This window comes from Eleutherodactylus coqui, chromosome 1 (assembly GCF_035609145.1).
Source record: "Eleutherodactylus coqui strain aEleCoq1 chromosome 1, aEleCoq1.hap1, whole genome shotgun sequence".
NCBI classification, from domain to species: domain Eukaryota; kingdom Metazoa; phylum Chordata; class Amphibia; order Anura; family Eleutherodactylidae; genus Eleutherodactylus; species Eleutherodactylus coqui.
In genome coordinates, this window is record NC_089837.1 from 164149644 (window position 1) to 164175417 (window position 25774).

The window sequence follows — 25774 nt, forward strand, 5'->3', positions numbered from 1 at the left end:
GAATCATGGAAATACGAGGTGAATATACAAGATACATATATATTTATGTATGAAGGCAGGAAAAATCTACAGGACCTTCTTGAGGTTTTTTGCACACATGAAAAATACAGAAAATTTGTGCCAAAAAAAACACAAGGTCCAAGTACGCACAGTTTCGGTCCATGAAAACTGCACATTTCATGGACCAAAAATGCATATGCCCATGTGAATGAGCCCTAAATGTAATTACTCCTTAACATGGCTATCGACCTGTATGCTCTATGATGGTGTTTCTCCCCTTCCACCTCTTCAGCACCATGCTTCCTACCTTGGAGGGTGGCTGGGATGCCCGGGTAAGGCTGTCAGAGCTGTGGCACCACCTGTGGTTTGCTGAACAGAGCGGTATGGAGGTGTAAGTCAGACCTCAGAATCTAAGATGGCACCCGCTTCCTGTGCTGCCGCGGGCCCCTCTGCCAACTGCTGAGGAAAGTGGAAATCTGGTTCTTCTGCGTCCGTACCTTGTCACGGGCCACATAGAATGACATGGCAGGCTGGATTCAGCACATAGATCTTGACTTTGACACATGCGGTTTAAGGCCTACTTCACACAGGCAGTATTCCCACAGCAGAGTTTAACCCGGTGCCCATCCTGTGACCGCTGTGTACCTGTCCGGCGTCTTCTGCGAGTGCTGCGAATGTGCCCGCCGGCACTCCATCACGCATGTGCAGTAGCTGCCGGCAGGGGGTGACGGGTATCCCGTGATACTTCCGCAATGCTCACTGCGGAAGTGCCGTGGGACGGATGACTTCCATTGACTTCAATGGAAGCCGGCCGTACGTAACCCGCACAAAAGTGCAGCATGCTTCGATTTCTTCTCCGCGAGCAGAAAAATCGCATTCGATTTTCGCTCATGGAGATGAAATTGTGTTTTGCCATTGAATGCTATGGAACTGTGTTTGCTGTGGAGTCCGGAGGCGGACACCCACAGCAGACTCCACAATGCAAATACGGCTGTGTGCAGCAATCACCAGCAATCACTTTTTGTTTTTAATTGCAGTACTCCTGCGGCGTAAATCCGCGGGCGTATCTAGCGACGCTCGTAGGCATGAGCCCAAAGGCCCATTGCCCACTGACGAAAATTCTGCAGTGGAATTTCCGCCGTTGCACGCTGTCATAGGATTGCATGCGTGCACGCAATTCTATGCAGACAACCGTGATTTTGATTGCAGAAAATACTCGCTGTAACAAAATCGCGGCATGTCCTATTTCGGTGCGAACCTCTGTGGCTCCTGACCTGTTTTTTGGCTCTGCATTATTTTCCCTCCTCGCCCTGGTGGGTTGTGAACACCAAGAAGCTATTTGGTCTTCATATGCTGCTGATGACTGCTTTGATTCACAGAAACATCACCGCTGACGCGCCGGCTCTGCTCTGCGCATGTGTGGCTGTGCGCCACCTGGCACATCGCAGAGCAGAGAGAGAAGACACCTGACAGGTAAGCGAGAAGTCAATGTAGGGGCACGGGTTGCATCCCGCTGTGAGAATCTCGCAGTCAGAATCCGACCCGGCAGTGTGCATGATGTCTAAGACATTATGTAATTTGTTCTTTAAAGAATATTTTTCAACAACGTACATGGTTACAAAGAGCGACAATCAATTTTCAAATTTTAGAACTGGTCATACAGAAATACACTCATTGTAGAAAAAAAATCAAGCACCTAGAAGTTGTTGGAATCGAACGAAACTTTCTGTGTGATTCTAACGATACAACTGATTACAATTTAAGCAAAAGGATCATTTATTGTAAAAAACTGAGCACTTGAAGGTAGGCTCTAGTACCCTATTGCACCATCTCTAGCTTGGATGCCAGATGTGATCCAGGTGGGCATTAAGGCTCTAGTACCCTGTTGTACCACCTCTAGCTTGGATGCAAGATGTAATATGGGTGGGCATGGAGGCTCTAGTACCCTGTTGTACTGCCTCTAGCTCGGATACAAGATGTGATACAGGCAGGCATGGAGGCTCTGGTACCCTATCGTACCGCCTCTAGCTCGGATACCAGATGTGAGACAGGCGGGCATGGAGGCTCTATTACCCTGTTGTACCACCTCTAGCTTGGATGCAAGATGTGATACGGGCGAGCATGAAGGCTCTAGTACCCTGTTGTACCGTCTCTAGCTTGGATACAAGATGTGATACGGGCGAGCATGGAGGCTCTAGTACCCTGTTGTACTGCTTCTAGCTTGGATGCAAGATGTGATATGGGCAACCATGGAGACATACAGGTTCCTTACAGTTTCGCTCCACATTTGCTGTAACTGAGCCTCTAGATCGTGCAAACTCATAGACTGTTGAAGTTGGTGTCCCAGATGGTCCCATACATGTTCTATTGATTATAAATCTGGCAATCGGGCAGACCACTGAAATGTGGCAACATTTTGGAGGCGTTCCTGTGACACCCTTGCTGTATGCGTCTGAGCGTTATCTTGCCTTTGCTGTGTAGTGCACACTGCCCCCCAGACCATCATACCAGCAGGGGGCAGTGTGCCGCTCTACACCAAAGGCAGGATTGGGACGCTCATCCTAGGTCTCCAGACACAAATATGGCTGTCGTCAGTGCTGAAACTAAACCTGGATTTGTCACTGAAGACAACTTGGTTCCACTACGTAGAAGTCCAGGTTCGTTGTTCATGAGGCCACAGCGAGTGAAGGCGACAATGGGTGTCAAAGGCTGTACATGTAATAGCTACCGTGAAACCGAAATGTCCTTCAGCCAAGCGCCTGGAAATGGTTCTGGCAGACACATGGGCCTGTAACAATTGTGCTTCCTGTCTCTGGATGGCGGACAATTATTGGAGCTGCTCGTGCTTGTCGGACAATCAGACAATCCTGGTGGTCCGTCAAGGGCGTCCTGAAAACGCTTGTGTGTGTGCCCTCACTAGTCACAACACCTCCTAACAATGTGGTCAGAACTGCCCAGGTAGTGACCAATTCATCAATACGACCTTCCATCTTCTCATGTTCAAATAATGCATAATGAAACTCTGTTGACTGGGCCACGTCTCTTTGATTGCATCGTAGAGGCGTCTAGTGGTCAACAGGGTCTACAGGAGCGGAATAAAGAGGTCACTGCACACAAGGAGAATCTGAGAGCCTTTTTATAGGCCAGGGGGGAAACATTTTTAGGGCCTCAGATGGCAATACCGTTCATCTAATCACCCCACAACTCTAATCATTTGTATATCTGTCTGAGATGGAACTGCATGCCGAGTTTTATAGCAAAACGACAACTGTTACAAAATGACTGGTACAGATGACCTACAACAAATGACATAAACCAAAAAGCGTTAAAAAGAACTTTTTAAGTAATTATTTAATCGGCTTGCCAAATAATAATCAGACATAACAGAGTGATGGAAGAAGAGTCCCAGACATTATGTAACATTTATCCAGTGTGAATACCTAGTCTACATATGTACTGGATGGGAAGACCATTGTCCCCTAAGTGAACTGGAGGGACATTGTCTCCTTCTAGGTACTATTTGACATCAGTCTCTGGCCCCAGAGGGATCCCAACCTAATTCCTCATCATCACTGTCCGCTCAGCCCATCCAGTCCACCATAAGGTGCTGAGCAGGAGGACATAGGGGCCGGGCACCGCGGGCGGCACAAGCCGCAGTCACATCGGGACGTCAGCAGGCCGGGCAGCGGACTACATTTCCCGTCGTCCTCTGCTCTTCCGGAGCGCATGATCTCTTTCTAAGCCTGCGTTGTGCTTGCCGGCCAACATGGCGACCTTCGTGGAGATCCTGAGAAGCGAGTTTCCACAGCTGGACGCCGAGCTCTTCCAATACGTGACGGGTAAGAGGGGCAGTGAGCTCCGCGGGGCAGACCGTCAGGTGGCGCCACCTCCGCCGGCGGGCAGCAGTGTCTGGGGGTGCAGTGGGTGTAGATGCGCCGGGTGGCACTGCTGCGGGTCACACGTCCACTGCATGCTTCTCCTCTCAGTGCTGCAGGGTGGTCACAGAATGAAGAGTGGAGCTCCGCCATGTGGGAGGTCAGAGGTGACAGGGAAGCCCCCTGCTGCCGGGGGACCCCGGATAGTCTCCTCTCTGGGGTCACACGGGACCGCGGGGAAATTCTGCCAGATTTGCGCAGCGGAATGTTTGCTTCAAAACTGGCGCCACTTTCAGCAGGTTTGCCATGGCTTCGCCGCCTGTAGCCTGCCGCGGACATCTCTTCCTGAAGAGAGAAGTGAGTCCACAGCGGAAACGGCGACACAACTGACAGGTCGCGGATTTGAATTCTGCGCAACACGCCAGTTTCCGCACGGACTGTCCGCAGCGTGCAAATGAGATGTTTGCAGATCTCTCCCACTTTGCCGCTTAGTCTCAGGTTTAAATGCATGTGAAATGTCCGCACGGAAATTCCACGTCAGTTCGGCCCCCGTGTGAACTGGGCCTATGGGCTGGACCACTGATCTGCTGCCCAGTGGTAGCGCCACGCGGGTGTCTATCACACCTAGCAGCGGGTAAGGCTGCCTCACACCTGCAGCAGGGTGAATCCCTGCAGCCGAACGAATCGTTTTATGATGGAACTGGACAGCTAGAACGGACCCCACTGACTATAATGGGGTCCGTTCGGTTTCCGCTCAGCAGCATACAGCGCTACTTCTTCCAGTAGTCTGTGACGGAACCCCCAACTGGAGGATCCAAGACAGATGTGACCCTGGCCTGTGCCTCCCCCCCACCCGCAGGAGGTGCTGCAGCAGCTGCACTCTATAGGGAGTGTCTGGGATAACCCTGTAGAGAAGATCTGTCATTTCATACCGTATAATGGTGGTTTTCCCGACACAGTGACATATCGTAGAAAAGAGTGGCATAGCTATTGGGGTCACAATTGTGACCTGGGCCCTAAGCCAGGGGGGCCCAGAGGACCCCTCGCAACCACTGGCTCCCCCGCACCTCCGTCCACCAGAACTCAGTCCCCGGCGGGTCAGATTCCACATGTGGGAGCCTGCAGCGGACTCCCACCCTGCCTGCGGCCGAGCACCCTGCATACCTGTGCGGGCAGGCAGTGGTGTCCGCGGATCTCTCTTCTGCCGGGACATCTGTACTGCGGATGGTCGATACGGCTAAACCGCACTGAAATGGAGCATGCTACGATTTGACTTCCGGACCAAAAGGTCTGCAAAACAAATCTGCATGCTTTAAGTAATTTCAGGATGCCGATGCTTTCCTATGGGCAGCTTGATTTGCAGATCTCCTGTGCGGGTGCCCCCTGCAAATCAAATCCGCCTGTGGACATTGGGACTTACTCCTTCACTAAGGCCTCATGTTTGCAGGCACGCACAGATTCCCAGTGCAGAATCCCACAGCAGGTTCCACCTGTGCCCGCAGCCATGAGGCCTTAAAAGACCTTACTCACCTGTCCGGCTGCCGTGGGGGTCTTCTCTGTCGCATATGGACTTCAATGGAAGGCGGCCGTGCGGGAAACCGCAGAAAATGGAGCATGCTGTGTTCGTCCACACGGTTCCACAATGCAGTTTTGCCCATGGACATGAGGACTGACTGCTGTGCGCTCTGTGACTTCCTGATCACTCAGCCTGTTAAGAAAGAAGCCGAGCCGGTCGTCGGCACGATAAACGTGAGGCCCTCGGGACCACCCATTGGACGCAGATGTCTGATCGTCCCACTCATCGGTCCCTGCTTTTACACAGGAACTGGCATCGCTCAGTGAATGGAGGTGCAGCGGCCGGGATTGTCCAGTAGTGAATACTGCCAGTTTATACAGAACGACCCGCGGTGCAGTTTTATATATGCACAAACTGAACGGCGGACGGATTCTCATTTGCCGTTCAGTCGAGGCATACATGTACACCGGACCATGATCTTTCTCATTCCGGCTGGATGTGGGAATCTGAACGATTTATCGGCCCGTGTAAAAGGGTCCTTAGTGAAGGCGTGGCACTGAGCCCTGGTGGACGGAGGTGCGGGAGCGCCGGTTGTATAGACACATCTACTGGAAGAGTGGTGCTGCCTGGCCCTGCAGCATCCATGAAGGCATAGATATATATGTATAATAAGCCTGCCTATGGCCGGTGACAGGCAGTGTATCGTGGCCATGTTTTTGCATCTGTAAGAAGGTTGTGTGTCCCGACCTGACCGTGGGTCCGCTAACTCAAACATTGCTCATCATAAAACTTTATGATACTTAGAGTTTGGGTTGGGAGACCCACGGTCAGGCCGAGACACACAACCTTATTACAGATGCAAAAACATGGCCACGATACGCTGTCGTGTCAGCGGTCATGTGTGGGTATTAATATGTAACCGAGAGGTAACTGCACTGCAATCACTACCACTGTGTAGAACTGCTATCTATGATCTGGTGACTGCACTATTTAGAGGTGCGCTAGAGCTGAGTCGCTATATCTAAGCCCGCCGTGTTACCAGAATTTTCTAACATGATCAGTATGTTTTCTTCTCTTTTGGTGGGCGGGGGGGGGAGAGACGTGTTTCGGAGTTTGCGTTCTTACTCTTTTAAAACTCTAGCACTGCCCCCTTGGTGTTCTGCGGTATCATTGGCCACTTAAGACCCAGCGATGGAGCAGAATGTTTTGGACAGATTGCAGCCATGAAGTAGTAGGGAGGGGGTCCAAGCTGAGCTTCTTGCACCCGGGCTCGTAGGCTTTAGCTATTCCTAGGAGATGTCATCTTGGCGCTGGTGATCTGCGAGTGTTCATGTGACAGGTGTCTATTCAGCCTCCCGGTAAGGCCTAATGCACACGGGCGTATCTGCACTGCGGGATCCAGAGCTCCAGATCCCCCTGCAAATAGAGCCCATAGGACAGGCATTTCCATGCTCACGAGCGGAAATCAACTACGATATTCCGCTCACGGGGTGGAAATAGCGAGCAAGCATGTTTTCTGTGGACTAGTTTTAGTGTGAATCCACATTATAACGGGAAAATCGAGTGATCTGAGTGACTTTGAACAAGGCCTAATCATCAATACTAGACTAACTAGGGCCATGAGCTCAAAAGCTGCCAACCTTGTGGGTCTTCTTGTGTAGCAGTTTCAAGAGTATAGCGAGAATGGTGGGATCGAGGAAAACCACGCAGCGCAGGGGATCCTGTGGACGTAAACAACTGCTCAACGAAAGGGGTCACAGGAGGATGTCAAGAATCCTTTTGACAAACAGTGAAGCAGATGACAGCTGAATACACATTGTTGCTCCAGCTGATGTGTCCGAACACACAACTTGGTTTTCTTTAGCACGGATGGGCCATAACAGCAGGCAGACAGTTAAAGCGCTATTTCTGTCTAGAAGAAACCGGAAGGTGAGAGCACAAGAACATTGGACTACTGAGCACTGGAAATCGTCGTCTGGTCAGGAGAATCCAGGGTTTTGTTGCTCTGTGCTAATTGGAGGGTCTGAATTTGGGGCAAGAAGTGTGAATCAATGGCCCCTTCAGGTCAGCTCTTCAGAGCGTGTCAGCACCTCCATATAATTGGCAGCAGATGAAAGAAACTATTCAGGCCACTATTCCTGCAGAACGCCACCTTTCAGTATGTGTGCGGGTGTAAATATATATTATAATTTATTTTTTTTTATACGTTTTTGGCTGCATAAATAGAAAACAGGAATTTTTATGACATGACAGCTGTAAGTTAGGAGCTCCAAAGTTGGCTGGGCAGAATAAAGTTTTGAGATCCACCCTCACTGGGAGCCCCTGCTCCTCTATGGCTGCTGCTGATCTCCGATTCCAAACTGCAGTAAATCGCATCCAGTGTACACAGCAGTGAACTCCTATGGCTTGCATGGTAAATGACGTCCAGCTTATATTTCTTGCTTCTCAATCTCCCACTTTTTCTAATACTTCTGGATGATTATGTAGGTTCAGATTTCTGTTAATTCTATCAGTCTAAGTTGCGGTTTCTAATCTCCACCATTCCTTCTCCTTCCTAGATGTCCTTGACAGTGGTCAATCTGACTTTGAATCGGAGAATGACTTGTTTGAGGCGGTGGGAGAGCTTCTACAGGATGTGTCTGGAGATACCAAAGATGATGATGACATCCGTGACATCTGTCAGAGGATGTTCAGAACTATGCGTATGTGAGTAATATATATTAGTGTCATACTGGTAGTTCTCATACTGCATTCCTGCACATATATGATGGCCTAACAGATGGATTGAATATGCTCTGCCAGGTAGGAGTGGGCACACAAGCCCTGGTTGTGTCTGTGATTGCTATGAAAATGAATGGAGAGAACCAGCCATATAAACATGCGCTTTTCCGTTCAGCACCCACCCGGATGCAGCGGCAGCCTCACTAGCCCGTTCTAAGGATAGGTGCAGGTCCCAAATGTGGGATCCACATCTATCAGACATTTATGAAAAACAGGAAGGATTATAGAGCTGTAATCAAGCCATATATACAAAAGCATAAGAGCTACAGTGCTCCCTCATCTATCGCGGGGGTTAAGTTCCAGAGACCCTTGCGATACGTGAAAATCACCGAAGTAGTGTCGTTATATTTACACTAAAGAATCTGTCAGGTGAATCGCAAAAGTGAACAAACAGACCGATGCTACAATCAGTGAGCCAATCAGCTCCCAGGATACACTGCACATTCGATCAGCCAATAATGTGCCGTGTACAATCTCGCATTTGCAAGCGTTAGTGGCGTACTGTATTTCCTATATGTACCGCAAAAACAGAATTGTATATGGGCTATCTAAAATCCGCAATGCACTGAAGCCGCAATGATTGAACCGCGATATAGCGAGGGATCACTGTATATAGTTTTCTTCTGCGCAGGCATTGTTCTGTAACAATATTGCCTTCCTTCAATGTGCTGTAGGGAGAATCATCACGTCTCGTCACAAGCACAGGTTCTACTGGACGCTCCCATCCAGCTCTCCCAGATAACGGATTATGGTAAGACTATTACAGCTATGGGATCCTTATCCACATGTCTCATTGTATTGTTAGACACATAGAAGATTGATGACAAAAAAGACCACATGGTCCAACTAGCCTGTGCTCAGATTTCCGTTTTATTTCTCTCCTAGGAAAGATATGTTTATCCCAGGCATGCTTAAAATCGCTTACTGTTGATTTTCCAACCACATCTGCTGGACATGTGTTCCAAGCATCTACTACTCTTTCAGTAAAATAATCTTTCCTGACATTGCTTCTGATCTTTCCTCCAATTAATCTCAGATTGTGCCCCCTTGTTCTAGTGTTTAGCTTCCTAATAAATGCACCTCCTTCCTGAACCTTATTTATACTTGACTGCGGAATCATTTTAAGGCTATCAGAACCCCTAAATCCTTCTCTTCTGAAGTCCTGGATGACACAGAACAGCCGATATAATAGTTACTCCAAGGGTTCCAATATCACTCATGTATGGCCCTATTCAAAAGAATGGGGTTGATATTTGTGCGTCTCACCGCACAGTTTTCGTGCAATTTTAGTGTCCATGTGAAAGCGGCCTCACAAATAGAGGTACTCCCAGGCCCAGTCATATGATTCTGAATGCCACCTGAGAAGATTGGACAAAAGAAGCTGTTCAAACGGTCAGCAATGGCCTTATTTCCATCTTTATAGTTATTTTCTGCATTTCTATTTCCACAATGTTTTTGCCTTCTGTCACTAATATAGGTTTTACGTCCGTCTTTAATAGATTTAGCAATTCTCTTACTTTTTGGGTGTCAACAGATCCCTTGTAAATATTAAATCTACAATGCTATGTCCTGTGGTTGACCCGGGCGTCATTCACATAGCAGTATTCTGGTCAACATTTTCAATCTGTGAACTAAAACCATGAATGAAAACTTCCCAGACAAACGGTTATGGAATGACCTGCATCTTTTTCATATGTTTGACCCACTCCTGGTTTTGGCTTACAAATACTGATGCAAAATATTGACCAAATACTGCCACATGAAAGTGATCTTTAAACAGGTTGTTTCATTCTCCAGATCGGCGAGCGTCTCGTGCTACTCTGAGTGCCTCTCTTAATAGGACCACTCTAGCAAAAACACTTTTTTTCCCCCCATCCTTGCTCCTATTACCTGTTGCATTATGGAGGTGGTCTCTGTGTATTCTAGCCCCCTCCATGCAGTACAGCCCCCTGTCTGATACCTATTGAGTGAGATTTTTTTAAGTTTCAGTTTCACATCTATCTCATGATGCATCAACACAGCTATATCAGTGGCTATATCATTTCTTCCTGGTGGGGGACAGTTTATCATTACCTTCTATATTCTCCTAAATAAGCTACAGACTATAAATATACAGCCAGGATGATGAGCTGTGATCTCCTCTGTTATAACTGTTACAGTAGCTGTGTCATCAGTAACTGTGACAGAAGTCTGTATGCTCCTTTAGGAAGTTTCTGTGGTAGGTGTATTTAACAGCATCACACAAACTGAAACTGATTTAAAGAGACTGTCACCTACTTGACACCTACTTTTCGCCCTATGAGCTAAGTTTATAGGCTGAAAGTAGCTGAGCCATGGATTCCGGGGATGTAAGTGGTATACTCGCCTTCCCTGTCGTTCAATTGATGTGAGCGCCTAATGCTGCTGCATTACACACAAATGTGAGATGGCCATCTGAGGAGAAAGAGGTTGGGGGTTTCAGATAGAAAGGAGTATTTACCAAGGTAACATTAGCTACATAATGAATAAATTCAAGAAATAAATCAGCGGAGTGGCCCTTTTAAGTAGTTCATCATAGATGTCCTGGTGTCTTCCAGTGAAATCTGTCTCTGCACATCACTATTCAACATTTTTGATCAAACTGGAGGTTAGAGCCACGGCACAAGCTAGACATGAAACATTCCCTAAGGAGATGATAAGAAATATTTCCTTTTTTTCTTTCCATGATTTGATCAAAAAATGTATACAGGAGAGCAGTCATTGAAACTGCTTTTATTTGTACTTCATTAGATTGTATCTAATCGTGCTAACTTGCATGAAATGCGGTTTCAGATGCCCGATGGATCTAAAATGTGTCCACGGCCTAAAACACTGTTAAATGGCAACCTCGCACATCTACTTTCTAATGCTTATCAAAAGTTTCTTGTTAAACCTCAAAAAGAGATTTGAAAAGAAATGGCTGTCGCTGGTTAGAGTCCTCCATGTTTTATATTGTATGTTAATTAACGTTAATTTATGTTTTTGTTTTGTCTTTCTGCTTCTTAGATGTTGATCCTCAGGTCTTAAGTGTCTTGCTAATGAAAAAGGACCAGTCTTCAGTAAGATAGATTTTATCTTTCTAAATAAATATATCAACTTAAGGTTAGAGAGTGCAGAGTTATAAGACCTAATCAAAAACATGTGGTACGGTGTTAGCCAGTGGAGCAAAATCTGATTGTTCTCAGTGAGAGAAACCAAGTAATCTTGTAGATATGATACCTTTTAATGGATAACAAAAATACATGATATTAATGCCAGCTATCGGACTTAGTTGTCATAAGTATGTATATAAATATGCATGCCTCTTCAGATCCATTTCATTATGCTTTGATGAAGGACTCGGAGTAAGTCCAAAAGCTCGCTGTAACATCATGTATTTTTGTTAGCCATTAAAAGGTATCATATCTCTACAGGATTACTTGGTTTCTCTTGGAACAATCACATTGAGACCTAATCATTAGCGCATTATCCATGTTAAAGAGGGTTTCCAGGACTTTAAGTACTGCCGAGGGCCGTTCATTGTCATGATGGGCGCGAGTCCTAGTAATCGGGACCATGCATTGCACAGTGCTGCAGAATGCTGACCCTATATAAATAAAAATCAATACTAACATTTAATTGATGAAGGGTCTAAGGATAGACCATCAGTGTTAGAGTCCCAGAAAACTCCCTTAAGCTACTGCTTCTCTGCCATGTCTTAAAGCGACCCTCCAGGCCTGGACAAAGATGGCCACACCACTACTGACTGATGCAAACTGAGCATTACTATGCATCATAAGTCTAACACACTGTACCTGCTTTATTTGACCAGTGCTGACCATTAGAGATGAGCGAGCGTACTCCATAAGGACAGATACTCGAGCGAGTATCGTCCTTACCGAGTACCTGCCTGCTCACCGGCAGGGGTGAGCGCTGTGTTGCGGGGGTGGGGGAAGGGGGGGGGGGGTAGAGAGAGAGATCTCCCTCCCGCTCTCCCCAGCTGCGCCCTGCCGGCACCCGAGTATCTGTCCTTACCGAGTACACTTGCTCATCTCTAGTGACCATTCATACCGAAGCATACTAATGCCCGTGTACATTAGGTAGTCAGAGAAGTGGTGCGGTCTTCTTTTTTTTTTTTTCTATAGCCCCAGATGGTTGCTAGAAGTGTGATCTACTTTTAAATTGTTACACATTTATCATTAATGTTTCATGACAGTGTCATAACAAAAACAACTTGTTTTGATATGTACATATGTGTATGAGGGCATTCTGGAATCGCATGCAGTAGTTTTCTCTTTGAACCCAGTTGAGCATCGGGTGTTGCAGTCTGATGATGTCTTCAGTTTTCCTCTAGTGATTTGGCAGTGAAACATGATAAATTTCTCATCACGTTTTTGGAAAGTTCCCAATTTACTTCAGAACCTGTAGATATGTTTAGATGATCGTGTGCATGTGTTTTATTTTTTTTTCCCAATAACACAATTGTTTCATCTTCAGACTGTTGATGTAAAGAAGCTGGAAAAAGCAGAAGCCAAATTAAAAGCAAAACAAGAAAAGCGCTCTGAACGAGAAACCCAGAAAGGCGGCGGGAATGTGTAAGTGTGACGGTGTTGGTGTCCCGTGTAAGGGTTAAATGAATGTACGGCCGGAATTGTGTAACTGTTAAAAAGTTGTATTCATAAATGCAGTTTAATACATTTTCTTATGCGTTTTTGTTTTTTTTCCCTTTCTCGTAATGCATGCAGTGTGATGGAAGAAGCTTCAGCAAGTCAAGCTGCCAGCAAGAAGGAGAACAGAATAGAATCCAGTGGCAAGAACAAGTCCTACGATATCAGAATCGAAAACTTTGATGTCTCATTCGGAGAGAGGCGAGTATACAAAATATCACATTTATTTAGATTTACCACTGCTCTGTGATCAGATGCAACTTGGAGGCTTCCATAACCCATCATCCACATTGGTGAAGTATGTCTGCCAGTACAACCACTATTACAGAGGACGGGGCTGGGTGCCATACTTCTCAGAAGCTGGTAAAGGCTGTAGCTCCTCTATCACACAGTTCTCATTCTTCTTTGGTGAAGATGCATAGAGTGCTGCTTGTTAAATTCTATGCATGGTCATTTTACAATTTTATATAATGTGGTGTTTATATATAATATATATTAAACTTAAATTACTTTTATAAGCTTGTGTATTGTATAGTTATGTATTCCGTCAACTTCTCATGACAGGGTCCTGTTGACAGGTGCCGAGTTGCATTTGGCATCAGGTCGGCGGTTCGGTTTAGTAGGCAGAAATGGTCTGGGTAAGACAACGTTACTGAAGATGCTTGCAAGTCGCAGTCTTCGTGTTCCTTCACACATCAGCATCCTACATGTGGAGCAAGAGGTGGCAGGAGATGACACTCCAGCCCTACAAAGCGTGCTGGAATGTGATACATTACGTGAGAGTCTTCTTAAAGAGGAGCGAGAGCTTAATGCACGAATTAGTGCTGGAAAGTAAGTGAACATATATTATTGAGGGATGTTTCAAAGACTAATTTTAAATTTAGCTTTCAGTTTCAAGTATTTTTAGTAAAGTGAGACTGACGATTGTATATTGTAAATTTGGGCTTTTGATTTGTAAATTGTACTGTTCTATGGTTATAAGTAGAGATGAGTGAGCATACTCGCTAAGGCTAACTACTCGAGTGAGTAGTGCCTTATTCGAGTACCTGCCCGCTCGTCTCTAAAGATTCGGCTGCCGCCGGGGAGCGGTCGGGGAGAGGGCGGAGGAATGGAGGGGAGATCTCTCTCTCACTCTCTCCCTCCCACTCCCCCCTGCTCACTCCCGCAACTCACTCGAGTAGTTTGCCTTAGCGAGTATGCTCGCTCATCTCTAGTTATAAGTCTTGATGGACAGAAGAACAGATCAGAAAATGTCAGTTCTCTTTAGAGAGCGTTTTACACATGAACTTTGGTCACTGCAAATCACAAGCCCACTTCTCGTAACGCAGTTTGGTTACATCCAGCCTAATAGAATGTAGTACATTTTGAGCAATATTGCTTCATGGCAAGGCATTAATTAAGTGACATATAGATATTTATTTTGTGCATTTGGTTTCTGCTTACCTTTTTAGTACTTCTTTCTTTCCCACAGAGGAGATGGTACAGAGAGCACCCGTTTATCTGAGATCTATGGAAAACTGGAAGAAATAGAGGCAGATAAGGCTCCTGCTAGGTACACCTTAATATAGCTTGGATTTACTTTTAAAGTCTTTTTTTTTTTTTTTTTCCTGATGGCGAATCTATTTCTTTCATGCCTGTTTTCCTTCCTCAGAGCCTCTGTGATCCTTGCAGGATTGGGATTTAAACACAGTATGCAACAACAAGTGACCAAGTGAGTGTACAAGTAATGCAGAATACTATCAAGGTGGGATTAACCCCATTGCACCTAACCTCTCCGTCTCAGATATTCTTCTGTCCTGATTCCTGTCCCTATGCAGTTTTCTGCGCAAAGGATGAAGCTAGCACTGAAGTTACAAAATGTATTGAGTAAAGAGCTTGACTATGGTCAAGAGTTTTCTTGGAAGTTAAGGGGGGTTGGATTTGGCACCCCTAGTTATTAGTGGCTTTTTAATTCCTCCATGGTCATGTGTTATATATCAGTGAGAACTCGAAATCAATTGATCTTATTTATTCAGATATTTGTGTAGGATTTATTTATATATTTATTTTCAAAGCCAGTTTTATTATCTAGTTTTATAACTTTCACTCAAACATTTCTCTGCCTTCAGGGAATTCTCTGGTGGATGGCGTATGAGGTTGGCACTGGCCCGTGCTCTGTTTGGCAGGTAGAGTATTTATTATAAATGTATGAACTGTACTTGCAGAAGAAGGGTTGTACCACTTTGCACTTATTCATTCTGTTTTTTAATGTTGTGAAAAGCACTCACTTCGGGCATTGTGCTTAGCACTGGTGTAAGAGGTTTCCTTCCTGCATTAGGCGACTGCCATGGAAACTTTGATGTTGTAAGGATGGCATGGTGGGGTAGAAGTTGCCCAGAGACCTGATCAATATGCCGATCGCTGCTAATAGTGATCTACCTGCCAGCAACTATTAGATCCCAAATATGTGTGATCTGCACATAAAGGAAATTTGGGATAATGCACACTTGGCTCTCAATCTCCTTCTTTATATGCTGTTACAGCTACAATAATATGTTTTGCACCTGTTTACAGTGTCGTCTGTGAAATGTTAAATATTCAGACTTAGAATGTGTCATTACAACTTGTGAACTTTTTGCTACGGATCGCTCTGTGCAGCAGCTTCTGCAGTATTTTGCAAATATTATTTTTATAGATTGATGCTAAACACCCCCCACCTTTCCTTTTACTCCTGCAATGTCCTGTTGCATATGATGTGTGTATTATGAAGAGTAATGCACCCTCTATTGGAAACTAATGGTGAGGGACCGCGCTCCAACTCAAACGGTGCATGGAATAGTAGTGAGAAAACAATAGCGGGACTTACCCGGTGTCTGTGGGGGTAGGCCCAAGGTAGGGTCCCCCACTGAACACCTTCACGTCCTGGTTAGCGTATAGCCAAAATCACTCCAATGGAAATCCAAAGGTTGGTGCCTTTATCCCTTAGTAAGAAGGAGAGCGACTCGAGACTGATCGTACCTCCAGCCAGGGGGACGATAATATCACAAGGTGTGGAAAACAGAAAAAAGTGGCTTGGCGCTGCAGCGGAACAAACTCCAGATGAAGACCAAAGATCAATTTGTGATCTTTAATAGGAATGTACAACGCGTTTCGTCGTGTTACCGCGACTTTTTCAAGTAGTTGAAAATTGATCTTTGGTCTTCATCTGGAGTTTGTTCTGCTGCAGCGCTGAGCCACTTTTTTCTGTTTTCCACACACTATTGGAAACTAAGAATATAAATCACCCTGCACTTCCATGAACTTAGTGCCTTATAATTGCAATAATTATCTTCTGTGGTACCAACATATTCCACAGGACGTTACAAATGGGTGCTTACATTACCACCTTTTATAATAGATACCTGCTGGTGCATTATTGTGTTGGAGAGGGTCTAATAAAATGTGAATGGAAGGAAAAGGTTTATGTAAATTATGCAATTTATCCTTTCTCTCTTTCTAGGCCTGATCTGCTTTTGCTTGATGGTAAGTATTCTTCTAGTTTAATCTAATTTCAAATGTTCTCTTTTAGTGTTTTTATATTCTTTTTTACTTTTATTGTATTACTTTTCAACAGAACCGACCAACATGTTAGATGTGCGAGCCATCTTGTGGCTGGAAAACTACCTGCAGGTTTGTTTTGCATAAACTCATGTTCACCATTCCTCTTCAGATACAGAGCAGCATGGCAGACATATGACCATGTGTTTTTGTTTTGCAGACCTGGCCTTCCACAATTCTAGTTGTCTCCCACGACCGTAATTTCCTGAATGCAGTTGCAACAGACATATTGCATCTACATAGCCAACGCCTGGAGGCTTACCGGGGCAACTTTGAAAGCTTTTTAAAAACCAAGGAAGAGCGGCTGAAGAACCAGCAGAGGGAATATGAGGCACAACATCAATATCGTGAACATATACAGGTGAACATAAAAATCTTTTATAGAAATTGGAGAAGAGAAATCTGATGCTCCACATGCTGCGGATTTCAGTGTGTTACATTTACTCTCTCTACATTCAACTTCGTAGGTGTTTATTGATCGATTTCGATATAATGCCAATCGGGCTTCTCAAGTGCAGAGTAAGATTAAACTTCTGGAAAAACTGTAAGTTTTATTTTTTAGTTTTCTTCAATGGATCCAGTGGGAAGCCACAGTCTCTAACGCTGGTTACTTGTCACTTCTTATAGACCGGAACTAAAGCCTGTAGAAAAGGAGTCTGAGGTGATATTGAGGTGGGCATTTCTTTATTCTCCTAAATTGGCGAGCATGCTTTTTTTATTTTTTATTTATTTTTTATTCTAAAGTTGCTGCATATAAGAACTTCTGATCTCTGTTGACAGGTTTCCTGATGGCTTTGAAAAGTTCTCTCCGCCAATTTTGCAGTTAGATGAAGTGGATTTCTGGTATTCTGAAGGTCAGCCAGTCTTCAAGAATCTTTCAGTGTCTGCAGATCTGGAGTCCCGTATCTGTGTGGTAAGAGCCCCATGTGTGTACCTCACTGTATTGTAGATCTGGACAAAGAAGAACCACACCGTGTGTTTCTAGGAATTTAATGCAAGTCATGTGAATATCTAAGCGACTTATCCATTCCCTTGCATTCACATCAACATAGAAAAGGAAATGGCATTTGAATTGCTTCTCTAAAAGGATTTTTCTTTTACCCAAGAACGCTGCATTTCTACATTTTATATTTTCTAGAAATGTCAGTTCATAACAGCATAAAGGGGCCTTGCCTTCCTCTGGATCAACACTGGGGGGGCTGAAACAGGCTGAACTGGATGGGCATTTTGTCTTTTTTCAGCCTAGCATGCTATGTTACTATGTTAAGAAAGAAAAGAATAACCCACATAGACTGAGTTTTAGAACTGCTAAGTAGTAGGGGTTTTGAGTATGGATGTGTTTTATTTTTACAGGTGGGAGAGAACGGAGCAGGAAAATCCACAATGTTGAAGCTGCTATTGGGAGAACTATCTCCGGTGCATGGGATTCGTCATGCACACAGGTTAGCTAAATGCAACAAATACTGTAGTCATGTATCATTGTGCTGGAGCAATGGAGCAAAAAAGTGTATGTGTTAGACCGCCCTCAGATGGGCAAGATAATCTCACACGAATATGACCCCATTCTTTTGAATGGGGTCATATACATGAGTGATGTTTCCTTGCATGGCACCACAAAGCGGGAAACAAATCACAGCATGTTCTGTTTTCTGCGTGTGTGCTATTGCATCTCCCTTTGTTTTCAATGGGGTCAGGAGCAGCATCGCACCATTTGCTAGGTACACGCAATGCGAGGTCTCCCACTGAAAATAATGGAAGAAACTCTGCAATCCTCCACCGTGGTTGTCGGCCTTGTTACATTCCCGAAGTGATGCGAGGCTGTTTCGCAATTAAAAACCTGGTTGGCGAGTATATCAGGCCATGAATCATGGTCCGATATCGCGCTCAGCCTTGTGAAGTTGGCTTTAAAGAGCATTATAGACCTGCTGATTGAGAGTGGACGCGGGGCCTTGCATGTTTTGTTTCCAGAATTTTGCAGTTTGCAAACTAATGCAGTTTGTCAAAACTGTATGATGCAATTCATTTTAAAAGAATGCACATTATCTTTATCTTTCATCCAATCTGTATTCTACATTTGCTACTATGCTACAGTAAATGTATCTTCATGTTTGTAAACCACCAGGAATCTTAAGATTGGTTACTTTAGTCAGCATCATGTGGATCAGCTGGATCTGAATGTCAACTCGGTGGAGCTACTTGCAAAACGGTTTCCAGGTAAACCATACACCTCAAAGGGTTTTGAAAGCATTCAAGGGATTCTAGCATGTTTTTATCCAGAAAATAGGAAAATTTGCTAATCTTTCATTTTAAAACCTTTTTCAAAGCCATTTTAGACACTGACCCCTGCACTTTGCTTATTATGCTCCTAGTTGTCTAGTTCACCCCATGTGGGTTCTATTATAGGAAACCTATCACCTTGGAGCAGCACCATAAGCTAAGTTATGGTGCTGTGACAGCAGGGAAAGGAGAGGGGAATGTGTTTTGTATTTTTTTTTTTATTTAACTACTCGCCTGCTTTTTTTCTTTCTGTGCTGTCACCTGGTAAAGATTGCATGCGGTTTAAGGATGTGACTTTCAGACTGTGCATAATCTTCACTGGGTGACGAAGCAGCTACAAAGAGCCGTGATTGAAGGCGGAGGAGGGGGGGGAGACATACATTTCACGGCTCTCAATCACCTCATGGAACAGCACCATAACTTAGTTTGTGATAGTATTCAGACTTAAAACCTGCATATACGATATACACTTTTTTTGTCAATACTACCCTGTTTCCCTGAAAATAAGACATAGCATGATTTTTCAGGCTTTTTGAGGATGCTTGAAATATAAGCCCTGCTCCAAAGTTAAGCCCTGCTAACAGTTAATTAAAAAAGTCAATTTAAATAGTGTCCAGGCAGCTATACATGTAAAAAAGTTTTTGAACAAAAATTAATATAAGCCAGTCCTGGGATGGTGATTATATAGATATTTCCATGCTCAGGAAAATAATACAGTGGAATTAGGAATAATGGGTTTAATGCAAAGACATCAGCTTTTTTAAATACACAAAATACTCAGGGCAAACCAACATGGAGGTCCCATTGCACGTTGCCCCATTGGCCTACTTTTGTAGACGCTGGAAGTTTTTTCAAAAGCCTTCAAAGGTTTTTCTCTTATTCGGTAAATGAACATTCCAATGATGATTGTACAGATTGGAACGGGGAAAAATTAACCCGGCACCGCACTCTTGTAAAAGCAATCTTAAAAAAACAAAACTTTGCCTATAGCAACCAATCACAGCACAGCTTTTATTTTACCTCAACAGTATATAACATGAAAGCTGCGCTGTGATTGGTCGCTATTTCTTACACTGCTGAGGTAAAATGAAAGCTGCGCTGTGATTGGTTGCTATGGGCAACACAGATTTTCTTTTAGGCAGCTTTTATAAGGGTTGTTTCCGGCTACTTTCCCATGGCCCACCCTGTTGATACAACGACGATTGAGTGTAGTTACGTAATGCATACACATGAGGGCAGAGTAGTGTTGATTACAAACTGCCCCACATCGGGGTAAGATGTGTGTATATCATAGATTCTGTGTATTATTAAATGTTCATTAATCGTGCTGCACTGTTTCTATCTTTCATAGGTAAACCAGAGGAGGAATATCGCCATCAACTTGGCAGCTATGGGATCTCTGGGGAACTTGCAGTACGACCTGTAGCTAGTTTGTCTGGAGGCCAGAAGAGTCGTGTTGCTTTTGCACAGATGACAATGCTTTAGTAAGTTAATGTAACCTGCTCTGTAGTAGCTTCTGCAGCAGCTCCTTCTCATAGTGAACTTTTCTTTTGTATGGAGGGCAAAATGAATATTAAGTGGTCTTTATATTTTGTCAGCCCCAACTTTTATATTCTGGACGAGCCGACCAATCATCTTGATATGGAGACGATCGAAGCTTTGGGAAGAGCGCTGAACAAATTCCGGGTAATTGCTCTTTTACCCTCTCTTTGCAACCTTCTGAATATTATTCCTTTTATTTTTTTGGGGGGGGGGGGGGGGGGGGGGTTTGGACATGAAGTGAATGTGTATAAAATGTTCTCCTCTGATGTCATATATAGAATAATAAGGATTCGACTCTATGCAGTGTTAAATCTAGCAGTCCTTAGGTGACTCCTTTCACGGATCCCCCACCTTTTACCATCTTCCATAAGTTGCTCCAGGATACCGCCAGTATTGTGACGCTTTTGCACAGTATATGTTGGTCCATAAACACACAGATATTTTTCCACATTATTGGAGTAGATGTTTGTAGTCCTAATAATTCTGTCCTGTAATTGGCTGACTACATGCTGAATTTGTATTTATACACAGCAGCCAATACAAAAGAGCAGCGCAGCAGTATAAACCATAGTGCAGGAACAGCGACATGGAGGAAAGAACTGAACTGAGAAATGGATTTGTGGCTTCACAAAGTATATGTTTTTAAACTGTAGTCGCTCCTCATTGTTCTGCCCTATTTAATCTGCATTGAAAAGCAGTTGAGAGCCTTATACATACAGTTCAGTATTAGTGCAGTTTCCAAAACTGGGATTGGATTTTAAAAAGTTATTAATATTTAATAGTTTAATCTTATGATGCCAACATTTTGCAGTATTTTATAAATCAGAGGGAACATAAACAGACAAAATAAGACATAGCACACAGTAGTAAACCAATAGACTGTTTGAACAATAGGAGTGAAGGTCCTCCTTACAAAAGCCTACAGACTGAGGAAAAGGCGGTAACACATGAGGTACAAGTGCTTATTCTGTATAGTGGTCCAGCCATGATGTACAAGATGGATAAAAAGGATAGTATGCAAAAAGCCTGTCTTCTGGATCACTTTGCCGTCTGACCCCCCCCCCCCCCCAGTTCCTATCCTGTAGAACTTCAACTCTCATTATCATTGACAACCTAGTCTCCCTTTCTGCCCCACAACTTGCAGCTTCTCCCACACACACACAATTGACTGACTCTCCTTTCTCTCTCTCTCTCCTTTCCCCTACTTCTGAAGACACTCCTGTCTATCGCACACAGAAATCTACAGGCCATTAACACTCAGCAATTTATAGACTCCTTCTAGTCATCGCTGTCTCCAATCTCTTCCTTCTTTTGTCCTGATCTGGCTGCCAAACATTACAGTAAAACTCTCAGAAGTTGCCTGGACCCCCCCTTCCCATATTCCGCCCCTTCCTACACAAGACTGCAGTAACCCTGGCACATGTCCAAACACATTTTATACGCGTTGCTCTTGGTGTTCTGAATGCCTGTGGAGAAATTTGCATGCCTCAGCAGATTTCCTTCATTACACGTTCATGCTCAGCGCTTACAACATAGCCCTTTGCCATGCCATACAAGAGTATTTCACCTCTTATCTCCTCACTACTGATTATTTCTGAAGTACTTTAACACTGTTCACTCCCCCTTCTCCCAGAAGTGTAGCCCCCTCTAACAGAGCTCATTCCTGAAGACCTGGCCACTTATTTCAAAGAGAAAATTGACCGTATCTAGCAAGAAATGGTTTTTGAATCCTTGAGTAGCTTTGATCCCCTTCCTTCATGTGACTCCTCTAGATCACTCTTAGCGTTGGACCCAACAACAGAAGTCATCTCTGGGCTCTTCTCTTCTACTTGCCCTACTAGCTGTATGAGGGAGGGAAGGGGAGCAGAGCTACTCAGGGATTATTTCCTGCTAAATGTCTTCAGCACTGAAATCTGTGACTTTATGCTACTTTCTTTATATTTTATTTGTGTTTTATGTACATTTAACCAATACAGTTCTGTTTTTTTTCCTTGTTGTCATCGGTTGTATCCTTTCTCTAGGGAGGAGTGATCCTTGTTTCCCACGATGAGCGATTCATCCGCCTTGTTTGCCATGAGCTTTGGGTCTGTGAAAACGGTGGTGTGACTCGAATCGAGGGAGGTTTCGATGAATACCGGGAAATCTTGACAGAGCAGTTCCGCAAGGAGGGCTTCCTATAGTTTGAACTCTACAAGAGTTTGCCAATGCTCTTCTGTCTCTCCCTAGCTTCCTGGTGTCCTGTACATACTGATAGGAACTTTGCTGTCCAATGTGAGACTGAGGTTTAAAGAAGTCAGATGTTCTGCAAAGACTGGCTCTAGGACACTACAGCTACTGAAGACCGTCTGATGTTCTGACTGAAAGAAGATATTTATTACTACAGCAGTACAGACTGAGCAGAGATAGCTGTGTTTATGTGAAATTATGTTCTACTGCACATTGCCATTTGATTACTGTATGTAACCAACGCCTTTCTTTTATCTCCCCCCCCCCCCCCCCCTCCCCCTTGACTAACAGCTGGTCAAATCTCATAGGATCCTTTTATTTATTTTAGGTGTATATCAGTCATGACTTAAATTACATAACACAGATGATCAAGGACTCTCTTTCTGTTGCACAGATGTTTATGTATTTTAACTTTATAATGTCTTGGTTCTGCAGTTTTCTGCCATCCCATAAAATACATCAGTTATGAATTGATCCATTATTAGTGGGAGTATATGATGTGTATGACTTCAATGCTTGTTACATTTTGCAGAATTCCTCATTTTCTGGTCACACGTGTTGAATGTACTACAGCAGCCAAGGATTATTCCCCTGTGAGGTTGTTTCTTGTTTATTAAACTTGCCAGTATCCCCCAACCTCTGTATTGACAGAGTGATCTTCTTACCAAGTTCCTTCAGCAGGAGTGTCTTCATCACCCCCTGCATTAGCCCTGTTTGATCCGGGAGACTCTGACCTTGACACCGTGGATTGTTTGCTAGTAATGTGCAGTCAACATCTTGCTGAATGTAAACCGCTATCTCTTGCTTCCTGTTAAGTTATTGAAGGTGCCAAGAGATGGAGATGTGAAGCTAACCAGATGTAAATAAAGAGCAAAATCCTCCTACTGCTTGTGTCTTGTTTGACCTTTTTATTTTTAAAATTTATACCCTTTCCATTAGAAAACAGTGAATACATTTGTATATGTTTCATAACTTGTATACGCATCATGCTAAACATGGTATCTTAGGCTCCAAAGACATGGCCTTCTAGTTCAGCCTATTACCCCTCCCATCCCCCAATGTTCATTCAGAGGAAGGAAGAAAAATGAGGTAGAAGCCAGTTGTCTTCATTGCAGAAAAAAAAGAATTCCTAGCTGACTCTAAGTCTGGCAATCGGAATGATATCTGTATCTACCATATGGTCACTGTATGGGGAGGTAATAATGATCTTTGGATTGTGTGGGTTTTTTCTTTTTTTTTTCTTTTCTTCGGCAACTTTATGATAATACCCCAGACTGGGACCACATATTATCTGGCCCTCATATAATGCTGTTACTCCTCTTTACAATGGTTTGATTCAGTGACCGTACTGTGTGTTATTATTTAGCACTCATTTACTGTTATTGGTAATACTGATCTTTGTAGTGGTCTTTATTCAGTAAGGCCTCCTTCACACGGGTGACAAAGTTGCGCGATTTGGTCACGTTGCTACAATGCTATAAATCGCATATATGTGAAGCCCATGCTTTTCTATGGGTTACTTCACACATGCGATGTTTTGTATCATGTTACAACCTGACAAAAAAAACTCGCAGGCCCAGGGATATGCCAGCAACTCGTGAGGTTTTGTAGCCCATGTTTCCCTATGGAGCCTTCCTCTCTGTTGCATCGCATTGCACGAAAACACGATTTTTGTGCAGTGCAATGTAACTTTGACAGTAAGAAATCCTACTGTCAAAGCCCTAATCTAAGCCCTGTCTGCAGGAAAAAGTACAGTATACATCTCCTTAGAAGCGCTATCAACCCGGCCGCATCTTTTGCCCGACAATTCTTCATCTCTTCTGGCCGGGGATTGAAAAATCCCTGCCTTTTAGAAGCGCTGCCTCTGATTGGCTGATGTTTAGCCAATCATCGAGTGCTGGCTCTGATTAGGCTAAGCGTTAGCCAATCACAGCCAGTGCTGCCAGGGATTTTTTCAATCCGCGGCCAGAAGAGATGAAGACGACCAGTGCCAGTGACCAGGAACAAGCTGCAACGGAGTCCCAGACAGTGCTTCTAGGTGAAGTATACTTTTTTTTTCTTCCCTGCAGTTAGGGCTTATTTTCAGGGTATGGCTTATATTTCAAGTCCTCCCCTGAAAATCCTCACATGTGGTGCTACAAAGTTGCGTGACTTTGAAGTGCCACATGAGACTTTGTAGCACTACAAAATTGCAGTATTGCCTCGAAGACCCAGCGGTATTGCACTGACCAGCGATGCATTATTGCTGCGTTTTTTTTTTTTTTTTCCCTCACGGCAATACCGTGTCGCCTGTGTGAAGGAGGCCTAACAGTATGGTGCTATTAGTCACTATATGATCAAGGTCTGGTGGTAATATTTGACCTTTATACAGTGTTAATACTAATGTTAGTCTTGGTATAGTGGGCAGGACTGGTTTTAGACAAATTGTGATCCTGGGCAAAATTTAAAGAGAAGGCCCTAAATTCTGAAATCTTGTACCATACAGTCACGCTCAGTCAACTCTGTAAATTAAACCAACTAGGGGAATTATATTATAATTCCCATAGAAGTCGGAGATTGATGTGGGCGAGTTAAACTCTGTACAGCACTGACTATATCAGTGCTAAGATTACTTTGCATTCAGTAGACTATGTTGGGCCGGTGTACATTCCATTTCTTTAATGAAATGGTCAAAGGGAGCTGATGAGTGTTAATACTTTTCTCTCGTCCATGTTATTGGGGGGCACAGCTTGCACCATAGGTATAGCTACTGCCCCAAGGAGGTGGACCCTAAGCAGAATGTGTTGGCTCCTTCTATCAGCTATACCCCTTTTGCAGGCACCAAACTAATCAGTTTTAAATTGATGTCCGTAGGAGGCAGACCTTTCCATTACTGGTCTTTGGTCCCCCCCCTATGACTACCTTCAGGAAAACAGGGCAGGCACTAGACTCTCCCTGTTACCCCCACCAAGTAGTACAAACAGCATGGAGCTAACCACCACCCTGTTGTATGCCTGGCCCTCAGAAGAAAAGAATGAATGGTCTGAATTTCTAACCACTTTGACTGTGACCTGCCTGCCATAGTGTGCCGCCTTCCAACAAGCGCATTCCCTCCCTATACAAAGAGTAGGCAAGCACTGGTGCACATGCTGGAGTACAGGAGTCACATCTATGGATGGGTGAGTATATTTCACTATGAGGTAAATATTCTCTCTCCCCCCCCCTTCCTCCTCACTTCTGCACTCCTAACCTTTCTCATCCACTGCATGGGAATCTGCTGACATCTCCTGCTACGATCCCTGTCTCACTCTACAACAACTCTTCCATCACACCTACTT

General features: G+C 44.3%; 1 protein-coding gene across 1 annotated transcript; it reads left to right on the plus strand.

Annotated features, from left to right (window-relative positions):
• The first annotated feature begins 3711 nt into the window (after positions 1-3711).
• ABCF3 (ATP binding cassette subfamily F member 3) lies at positions 3712-23341 on the plus strand. The gene is made up of 21 exons (XM_066603142.1): positions 3712-3839; positions 7950-8097; positions 8847-8923; positions 11197-11249; positions 12667-12764; positions 12915-13037; positions 13401-13667; positions 14308-14388; positions 14488-14547; positions 14945-15001; positions 16315-16337; positions 16429-16484; positions 16573-16773; positions 16880-16956; positions 17040-17084; positions 17193-17325; positions 17766-17854; positions 18535-18626; positions 20041-20173; positions 20288-20375; positions 22253-23341. The coding sequence occupies exons 1-21, from the start codon at positions 3767-3769 to the stop codon at positions 22409-22411; spliced, it is 2133 nt and encodes a 710-aa protein (XP_066459239.1). The 5' UTR covers positions 3712-3766; the 3' UTR covers positions 22412-23341.
• Positions 23342-25774: the final 2433 nt, after the last annotated feature.

Bases quoted from the DNA above. Each gene is read 5' to 3' on its own strand.
- ABCF3 (XM_066603142.1), top strand. From the start codon at position 3,767: ATGGCGACCTTCGTGGAGATCCTGAGAAGCGAGTTTCCACAGCTGGAC. The intron at 11,250-12,666 runs GTAAGATAGATT...TTTCATCTTCAG, and splicing joins TGAAAAAGGACCAGTCTTCA to ACTGTTGATGTAAAGAAGCT. The intron at 18,627-20,040 runs GTAAACCATACA...TATCTTTCATAG, and splicing joins ACTTGCAAAACGGTTTCCAG to GTAAACCAGAGGAGGAATAT.